This window comes from Lucilia sericata, unplaced genomic scaffold, assembly GCF_015586225.1.
Source record: "Lucilia sericata isolate MDLA Ls3-8-SP2 unplaced genomic scaffold, ASM1558622v1 Contig002789F_arrow, whole genome shotgun sequence".
NCBI lineage: Eukaryota > Metazoa > Arthropoda > Insecta > Diptera > Calliphoridae > Lucilia > Lucilia sericata.
In genome coordinates this window covers 24,990-34,259 of record NW_023996493.1, presented here as the reverse complement: position 1 = coordinate 34,259, position 9,270 = coordinate 24,990, and the positions used below count along the sequence as shown (strand labels likewise).

Genomic DNA, 9,270 nt, shown 5'->3' with positions numbered 1-9,270 from the left:
TGTTCTAGTTCTGTTCTAGTTCTGTTCTAGTTCTGTTCTAGTTCTGTTCTAGTTCTGTTCTAGTTCTGTTCTGTTCTAGTTCTGTTCTAGTTCTGTTCTAGTTCTGTTCTAGTTCTGTTCTAGTTCTGTTCTAGTTCTGTTCTAGTTCTGTTCTAGTTCTGTCTAGTTCTGTTCTAGTTCTGTTCTAGTTCTGTTCTAGTTCTGTTCTAGTTCTGTTCTAGTTCTGTTCTAGTTCTGTTCTAGTTCTGTTCTAGTTCTGTTCTAGTTCTGTTCTAGTTCTGTTCTAGTTCTTCTAGTTCAGTTCTAGTTCAGTTCTAGTTCAGTTCTAGTTCAGTTCTAGTTCAGTTCTATTTTTATTTCAGTTCTATTTCAGTTCTAGTTCAGTTCTAGTTCAGTTCTAGTTCAGTTCTAGTTCAGTTCTAGTTCAGTTCTAGTTCAGTTCTAGTTCAGTTCTAGTTCAGTTCTAGTTCAGTTCTAGTTCAGTTCTAGTTCAGTTCTAGTTCAGTTCTAGTTCAGTTCTAGTTCAGTTCTAGTTCAGTTCTAGTTCAGTTCTAGTTCAGTTCTAGTTCAGTTCTAGTTCAGTTCTAGTTCAGTTCTAGTTCAGTTCTAGTTCAGTTCTAGTTCAGTTCTAGTTCAGTTCTAGTTCAGTTCTAGTTCAGTTCTAGTTCATTCTCAGTTGATGCTGAACCTAATCTTATCATATCGATCAAAAACTACGACAAAAAAACTCACCTTAGCTCTAGAGAAATAACCGTAATCTGGCCGATCAATGTCCAAAGTATCCTTAACACACTTATCAAACACACCTTGTGTCTGCGGCAGCTATAAATTAAAATATAACAGTTTTTAAATATAAGGGGTTGATTTAAAATACCAACGGAACTTACTGGGCTAAAAGACATAGTGCCACTTGATTTATCTAAGCAAGTAGCATATTGCATGAATTCTCATGGCAGCTTTTCTTAACTTTGCGGAAAAGTCCATGGCACAGCTGGTCACAGCCTTACCCTCATTCAAACAGGCTCTGGGATCATCTAATTCTTGGCGACATAACATGAATTCCTGTTCGAAAAAAAAAACATAAACAAACTTTTATATGAAAAGCTGTCAAACCATATTGAGGTTAGGTCTTTACGAGACACCAAAAATTATATAACTTGGTTTTAAGGCTAAAATCCTTATAAATTCCAAAATAATTCTTGTTTAAGACTAAAAACATAATTATATAATTAGTATGTATCGAAAAATACTTACATTATTCTGAAATTCGCAAGCTTTGCCCAAATGAAAGGCTCCGGCACGTAAAGCTGCGGTAGACAAATTCAATTCTTGAACCGTCAATTCCTCCTCTGTGGGCAGCTTTGTATCGTTGGTGACCACCATGTTTGGGCTTTACACAAGCTTTTTATAACTATTGGAATGGAAAATAAACTAAATATTAGAGATTTAATGTAAATTAACAGAATTTTCTTGATTTTACCAAGAAAGTGCCAAGAAAAAAATTGTTAAATGCTTGTTCTTACCAGCTGAACTAGAAAAACAGCTGTAGATTTTTTTATTAGAAATGTCATAACATTAGGTGAGAGTTGCCTGACTAGCGAAATAAAGTAATGAGTACTCACTCATTAATATTGGTAGCCGTCGAAATCGATTACCGTTATAAAAGTATTAATATAAAGATCATTTAAGACATTTTGAGAAAAACTATTTTAAATGTTTTATGACTTTTTACTATTTCTGAAATATTTTTTAAACAAATTATCGAATTATAAACATAAAACCAGTTAAATAAGCTAAGTATAGGTCAATATGTTTCTAACAAAATGTTTACTATTAAATATATGAGAAATGTGAATTTCAGTTTTGGCGCATATTTTGGAATATACAGTTTACAAACTTCGAATTTCAAATTATGCCAGTATGTAGTAAATGTACTCACAAGGATGCATTATAGGTATCAAATGAAAGCTTATGGTACACACTTGTGTGCATATATGGGTAACTTTTCGAATTACGGCCACTTTTATATGAGCGGTTATAGACTTTTTGTTACAAGTACTAAGCACGAAAAGAAATAAAAAATCTGAGCCGATTTGGATGGTATATTTGATTTTAAATATTACAATTTCAGTTTTAACGTTGTAAAATATTGCAATCTGGTAATATAGTACTATTTCAATTTCTGGCAGCTCTAACAGCTGTTACATTTAAAATGTAAACATTGCTGTTCTATTTTCCTCTCCCATTTAGCAGTAATACAATAGTAAAGTGTTAAATAACTGCCAAAATATATCAGGAATTATGACAGAAAAGGATATTAATGCCAATGATAACCAAACTATATTGAAAGACGAATGGGCGGTATGTTCCAAAAAATAAGTAGACTTTAAAACAATATAATTTATAATATTTCCTTCAGATAAGACCCTGCGCGGTATACAAAGACGAATATGATGATTGCACTAGTTTCAAAGCACGATTCCATCAATATTTTATCAATGGACAAAATACAGACTGCACACAATGGCAAACGGATTACAACAATTGTGTAAAATATCGTGATTCGAATGGTAATGATGTAGATGCTGGTGTTGCTGTCATTAAAAGCGAAGAAGAACGCCGTTTAAAACGTTTTCATGGTCACTATGCGAATACTGTATGGGAGAAGAGAAAGTCACCGCCAGAAGACTGGTCTAAACCTTTGCCAGAATGGATGGAAAAGAAAAATGAAAATTCCTACTTGCAATTAAAGCAATTGGAAATGGAAGGAAAAGTTCCCGCGCAAGATGAAAATCTTATTGTTCGATAATGTAGTAAAGTAAAAAAATAAAAAGAACACTTTCAGGTTTTCTACAAAAATACAAACCCACAACAAAATTTATTTATGTTTAATTATTTACAAACATAACGTACGTAAAACAATAGCCTCGTAAATCTTTTTAACTTAGGTATAGTACAAAAAGCAAAAACAACACGTTTAATTATTGAGCAGTTTGAGGATTAAGGCTGTTTAATATAGTACTAGCTGAGGCGGGAGCTCTACCAAGTTTATATAAAACATTTAAATATAAACTTAAGCAGGAACGTCTAAAGGAATATGTCCTGAAAATTAATGAAAATAAATTTAAACTCACATTACAACTAATTTTAATTCAAGTAATTTACCACAAAGAATATTCAAAATACAATCTACGAAACAGCCACACAAAATAACCTCTAAAGGAGTTGTAATTCTTGTATATACATTTTTGTGCATGGTGGGCCATTACACGAGGTCTATCTACTACATCTCCATGCATACGACCAATAGCTCTAACCGTATTCAGATTTCTGTAATTAAAATAAATTAATATTTGTTTAAAAAAAAATATGCAAGCAAATAAATACCGGACGACAAATAACATATTGCGGGGCATTTCCTTTAGAGTGGACATTATTAATTCAAAATTTTTTTGTGCAATCATTTGCATATACTTAATGTCCTCTTCATTTAATTTTGTTTTAATAGTGCCACCATGTATACGTATGGGTTGTTGAAATAAAACTTCGGCAAATTTCATATGATCTTTTATACCCAACTTATGGGCTGCCTTTGCCATAGCCTTTTCATCACGTAAAACGGTAGCTTCCCAGAATTCACATAAAGGTGCTCTAACGTTGGCGGGCAATTCCTCATATAAACCATGATCTAGGAGTACAATTTCAGCTTTACCAGTTTTACCACTTTTACGCACAAAAACTAAATATAAATTTTAAAGTTATATTAGATTCCATTTGTTTTCTTTAATTTAGTATTTGCCACTTACTATTACTGGCATGTGGATCAGCATGCACAAGCCAGAACTGAATATTTGCTCGGCAAACATTTGAAATAGTTTCTTGTCAACATCTTTTAGATTTAAATGATTGTTCTTGAGTTTTTCCACATCACCAATTTTGATACCATCTATCCATTCCAATGTTAAAACTCTCTAAAATAAATTATGTTAAATTTCTGGTCATTTCAATAGCAACACAACTTACCGTTCTTGTCTCCGGCCAATAGACTTTTGGTATATGCACAAATTTAAATTGTTTCAAGTCATTTGCACATCTTTCCAAGTTTTTACCCTCGTTAATGAAATTTAATTCTTGCACTAAGTTTTTGCGTACATCTCGCAATATCCAACCGAAATTATAACTTTTAAAAAGAATTCTATAACATCATGAAGTAGGATAATAGTGCCCAAATCGCTAACAAAACGTTTTTGTAAATCACTATATTGGACCTAAAAATTGCAACAAAAATGAAGACTTAAAAAAATATTTTATGATTTTTTGTTATTTGCCATATTTCTTACCTTTACAGCCACATCTTGACCATTTTTAAGTTTGGCCTTAAAAACCTGAGCAATACTTGCCGCTGCCTTGGGCGTGTAATCAAATTCGGAATAAAAATATTCCGGCTCGTGGCCAAAAACTTCTTTAAACACTTTCAAAACATCTTCCTTACTGGTGGGCAAACATTTATCTTGTAGTTTCATCAAAGTACTTGTATATTCTTTGGGCAATATATGATTTATGGCAGCAAACCCCTGACCCACTTTTATATAAAGGCCACCATTTAATAAACATGTTTCTAGTAAACGATTAGCACTTCTTTGATGTACTTCATTAATATTGTCATCATAATTAGGATCACTTTCATCCAATAGTAAATAGTCGAAAGCTATGAGAGAAGCAGTCTTAACGGAACGCATAAAACGTATGGAAGCCCCTGAATAGGTAAAATCATTGATCAAACCATCGTATGCTATAAAGCCAGTAAAAGCTGTCACAAAAGTGATCGGAACAAAAGGTACGCGTCTAGGTTTGGCGGCGTTATCATAATGATTACGTGGTTGTCGTTTAAATGTTCTTGTTGTAAAACGGTAAGCACGATTTAATGATTGTAGCTTACCATTAGTAGATAGATTTAACTAAAAAATAAATTTTAATTTATTAATTTATACCGTAATTCATTATATAAGATTCTGTTTAACACAAACTCACTTTGCTTAAAATCATATTTTGTTTTAATAATTAATAAAATTGCCAAATTAACATTAAGTTCTTCAAAAATTAATAATAAAATAATCACTTTTTAATAATACATAGTTAATTGTTAATTATTTAGTTCTTTTTCTTGTTTTTATCACAAAAAATATCAACACAACAACAATAACAACAACAATAACACAACAATTATCTGCAACAGCTGTGGTGTAACAGTTTTGCAAATGTAAACAAAAGACAGCTGTCTTCTCTAGACGATTACTTGCTAAATTATTAGTGATGTGAGTAAAGGTGTACGAAAGAAAATTTGTTATACAAAAATAAAAAAAGTGTCTGTGTTGTTATTTGTTTATAATTATTTGTGTAAAAATCAAAACATTTAATAAGTTTTATTTTAATTATTAAATAGAATATTAGTAATATAAGTAAATCTTAGCTATGCTAAAAACATTAACTTCGCCCCGATTCAGTCATAATATTTTATGTAAATCATGCAGCATAATGTAAGTTATCAAATGGGAATATTACATTCCTCCCAATTTTCATAAATATTTACATTACATAACCTTAAACTGGCAATGGTATGGACCATGGTCAAGGTTAGAAGGAAATGTAATTATTATGTATTATAATAATTGCTAATAAAGCGTGCTACAACATTTTTCTTTTCAGCATTACACGAGACTACAACTCCAGGCAGAGTTTGTTTACTTTTGGTAATATTACCAACAAAAATCGTGGCTATTATAAGAAGGAACTAATTGGGTGAGTGGAAAATTAAATGTTGTAAGTGTATACATATATAGTGGTATGTTTAAGATTGGTACTATTCAGGAATTTTTTCATCCAATTGTAATTTATATTTTTCGCGAAATGATAGAAAAAGTTTAAAACGTCATCAAATATTATGCGGTACACAATTGTGTGGGATTTGGATGTTTTTGTTCTGGGTAACTATGAATAATAGTCTACGGAGATTGATAACCGAGAAATTCTTTTATGCTAAGGGGCAGGGAATCTATTAATTTGAATGGACTCAACCGAGTGGGCTAAATGTAATATATACCTATAGTCCAGTCCATGCAGTAATAAGTATAGTCTAGCCTATAGTCTAGTCTATTGTCTAATCTATAGTCTAGTCTATTGATCTGTAGTCTAGTCTATTGTCTAATCTATAGTCTAGTCTATTGTCTAGTCTATAGTCTAGTCTATAGTCTAGCCTAAAGTCTAGTCTATTGTCTACTCTATTGTCTAGTCTGTAGTCTAGCCTACAGTCTAGTCTAGTCTATATTGTAGTCTATTCTCTATCTAGTCTATCTAGTATAGTATAGTCTAGTCTAAAGTTTAGTCTATAGTTTAAACTATAGTCTAGTATTTAATCTAGGCTATAGTCTAATCTCTAATCTAGTCTATAGTCTTGTTTATAGTTCTATCTATAGTTTAGACTATAGTCTTGTTTATAGTCCAGTCTATAGTTTAGACTATAGATTCTAATCTGGTCTATAGACTATTTTAAAGTATATAGTCTAATCAATAGTTTATTCTAGTTTAGTCTATAGTATAAAATATAGTTCAGTTTAAAGTAAAGTCTATAATCTGGTTTATAGTATAGTCTGTAGTCAATTTTATAGTCTGGAATATAGTCAAATCTTAATATATACATATTTTTTATTACTTTACTCCTGTCTTTTCAGCTATTCTATGGATGAAATGTACTCTGTGGTCTCCGATGTTAAAAACTATTATAAATTCGTGCCATACGTGAAAAAATCCCATGTCCATAGTGAACATTCGAACGGTTTTAAAGCGGATCTTATTGTAGGCTTTCCACCACTTAACGAAATCTATACCTCAAATGTTACATTAAAATATCCAAACTTAGTGACGTCCGAATGCAAAGATGGACGCCTCTTCAATTATTTACTAAACGAATGGCGCTTTAGTCCCGGTTTAAAAGATATACCACAGTCTTGTGTATTGGATTTCAAAGTTTCGTTTGAATTTAAATCTTTACTGCATAGTAATATAGCAAATTTATTCTTTGATTTGATATGTGATCAAATGGAAAATGCTTTTATAACTGAGGCTAAAAAACGTTTCGGAGATGCTTCCATCAAATCACACATTTTAACTTCAAGACGATCCTGACCTTAAAAGAATTTTTTTTAGTTTTAAAAGTCTACTTTGAATAGGAGTATTCACAATTTAAGAATTAAAGAATTAAAATAATTTGTTTAATAATGTAACGAGATATTACAGTGTTTTGTTTTTAAATATTTTTTATGTTTTTTTAAGTTAAATAATACATTTTTAAATTTTATATGTTTTTATAAATATACAAATTAAAACCGCCGCAATTTTTTTTTTTTTTCAAATAAAAAACTACAAATAAATGATGACCAAAGACTGTACGAGAGAGTTTCTTTTTTTAATTTATAAAAAAATAAATTGTTAATAACTGCTGTAACCAAATAAAAATAAATTGTAACAAAAATAAATTTGTGTTTATAATTTTTTAATAATTTTAAATTTGAATATTTACCTTGATGATTTTTAGAAACCACATCAATCCACAATATTGTTTAATAAAGTGTTTCAAAATCAAACCACCTTATTTTAGAGTTTAGAAAATTCGTTATATATAATTAGTTTTTATTTCATCGGTTTTCTTTTTCTGTTGGGTTTTTCATTTTCTTGTTTTATAATTTCTACAAAATTTATTTTATTGTTCTAAAATTCCTTAATTTTTTTTCTTTTTATAATTAGTATTACAATTAATTTAGTTTCATATAATATATGTATTAAAAGATTATTATTTTTTTAACGTTAACTACTGAAACGTTTCATTACGTAACTACAATAAAAACTACACAGCATTTAACAACGAATTTAAGTTTTTGTTTTTTTTTAATATATTATAAATGTGCTTTAATTAAAAATTATAGAAAAAAAATTAAATAGGAATAGAAAAGTTTTAAGCTTTCTATAGTTTAAAAAAAAAGTAGAAAATGATTTGATATGAACAAACAATTTATTAAACAAATCTTTTAGTTAAAGATTTTAAATAGTAAAAACTACACCATTTTTTAAAAACAGATAATATAAATTTGGAACAGTTTAGAACCATCATGTAAATAAAGGCTAAATTTTTTTTGTTCGGTCTATTCGGAAACTTATACATCCGCTAACAAAACATAAAAAAACATGACGTGTTTTTGAATTCAACCCAGGCGGTTCTCTGTGAGGATAGATAAAACTTAAAGAAAAATATTTAGTTCTGTAATTTCTAAACGTATTGTTCGAACGATTGTATGGGGACTAGGCGAAATAATGGACCGATTTTAACCAATTCCAATAGGCCTTGTCATTGTGTCAAAAGAAGTATATGTGTCAAATTTCATCTAATTATCTTATCACCTCTGGCATGAGCACAAGCTTTACATGTACACACAGATAGACGAACGTACGGACATAGCTAAATCGACTCAGAAAGTGATTCTGAGCCGATTGGTATACTTTAAGGTGGGTATACGACCAATATTACAAACATCAGCACAAACGCATAATACCCAGTTGGATACAATAAAAAATTCAAAAAAATTTACTACATATGAAATCGACTGGGTTAGGTTCACTATAACTACCTTTATAGTATAGTTTTTGCAACAGTTTCAAATACATATTTCCGATTTTCTTGAAATTTATTTTTTTTTTTTGTATTCACAATACATCAAATTATTTGTTTGATGTTTAAGTTACACCTCTTAACAGTATTATACCACTAAGGAGCAGGAGTGAAACGTAAAACTTTGGAAGGCTGAGATCTGATTACCCATATGCGAAACGGAAATGACGAGCGAAAGTCTGAATTACGAAAATATGTATGCAATTCGGATTAAACAAGTTCTTTAGGAACTGAAATCTCTGTCAAATTTAATGAGAATCGGTCTACATAGAATCTTTTTCCAATTTATAAACTTTTGATAAGTAGTCCACATAGTAGTTAATAGACCAGCATGTAGGCTACAGAGTAGTCTATAGTCTAGTCCATAGTCCAGTCTATAGGACAATCCGATAGCCTAGTTATAGTCTATAGTCTAGTCTATAGTCTAGTCAATAGTCTAGTCTATAATATAGTCTATAGTCTAGTCTATAGTCTAGTCTATAGTCTAGTCTATAGTCTAGTCTATAGTCTAGTCTATAGTCTTGTCTTTAGTCTAGTCTATAGTCTAGTCT

The 9,270-nt window shown here is 30.3% G+C and overlaps 4 protein-coding genes across 4 annotated transcripts; 2 read left to right on the top strand and 2 right to left on the bottom strand.

Annotated features, from left to right (window-relative positions):
• Positions 1–732: 732 nt before the first annotated feature.
• On the bottom strand, positions 733–1,595 carry LOC119614312 (NADH dehydrogenase [ubiquinone] 1 alpha subcomplex subunit 8-like; the record flags this gene model as incomplete). Its single annotated transcript, XM_037970449.1, is given in 5 exon segments — positions 733–822; positions 888–948; positions 950–1,062; positions 1,255–1,411; positions 1,524–1,595. Coding segments are annotated over 4 exon segments (393 nt in total), but the record flags the coding sequence as incomplete, so codon positions are not given.
• Positions 1,596–2,191: 596 nt separating this feature from the next.
• On the top strand, positions 2,192–2,877 carry LOC119614315 (UPF0545 protein C22orf39 homolog). The gene is made up of 2 exons (XM_037970454.1): positions 2,192–2,361; positions 2,420–2,877. Exons 1-2 carry the CDS (start codon positions 2,302–2,304, stop codon positions 2,807–2,809), a joined length of 450 nt encoding a protein of 149 aa, XP_037826382.1. The 5' UTR covers positions 2,192–2,301; the 3' UTR covers positions 2,810–2,877.
• On the bottom strand, positions 2,840–5,161 carry LOC119614313 (uncharacterized aarF domain-containing protein kinase 5-like). Its single transcript, XM_037970450.1, is given in 9 exon segments — positions 2,840–3,102; positions 3,166–3,330; positions 3,388–3,739; positions 3,807–3,836; positions 3,839–3,971; positions 4,024–4,190; positions 4,193–4,268; positions 4,341–4,958; positions 5,032–5,161. Coding segments are annotated over 9 exon segments (1,677 nt in total). The 5' UTR covers positions 5,047–5,161; the 3' UTR covers positions 2,840–2,981.
• A 141-nt stretch (positions 5,162–5,302) lies between these two features.
• LOC119614314 (coenzyme Q-binding protein COQ10, mitochondrial) lies at positions 5,303–7,522 on the top strand. Its single transcript, XM_037970453.1, has 3 exons — positions 5,303–5,537; positions 5,707–5,799; positions 6,729–7,522. The coding sequence occupies exons 1-3, from the start codon at positions 5,473–5,475 to the stop codon at positions 7,180–7,182; spliced, it is 612 nt and encodes a 203-aa protein (XP_037826381.1). The 5' UTR covers positions 5,303–5,472; the 3' UTR covers positions 7,183–7,522.
• Positions 7,523–9,270: the final 1,748 nt, after the last annotated feature.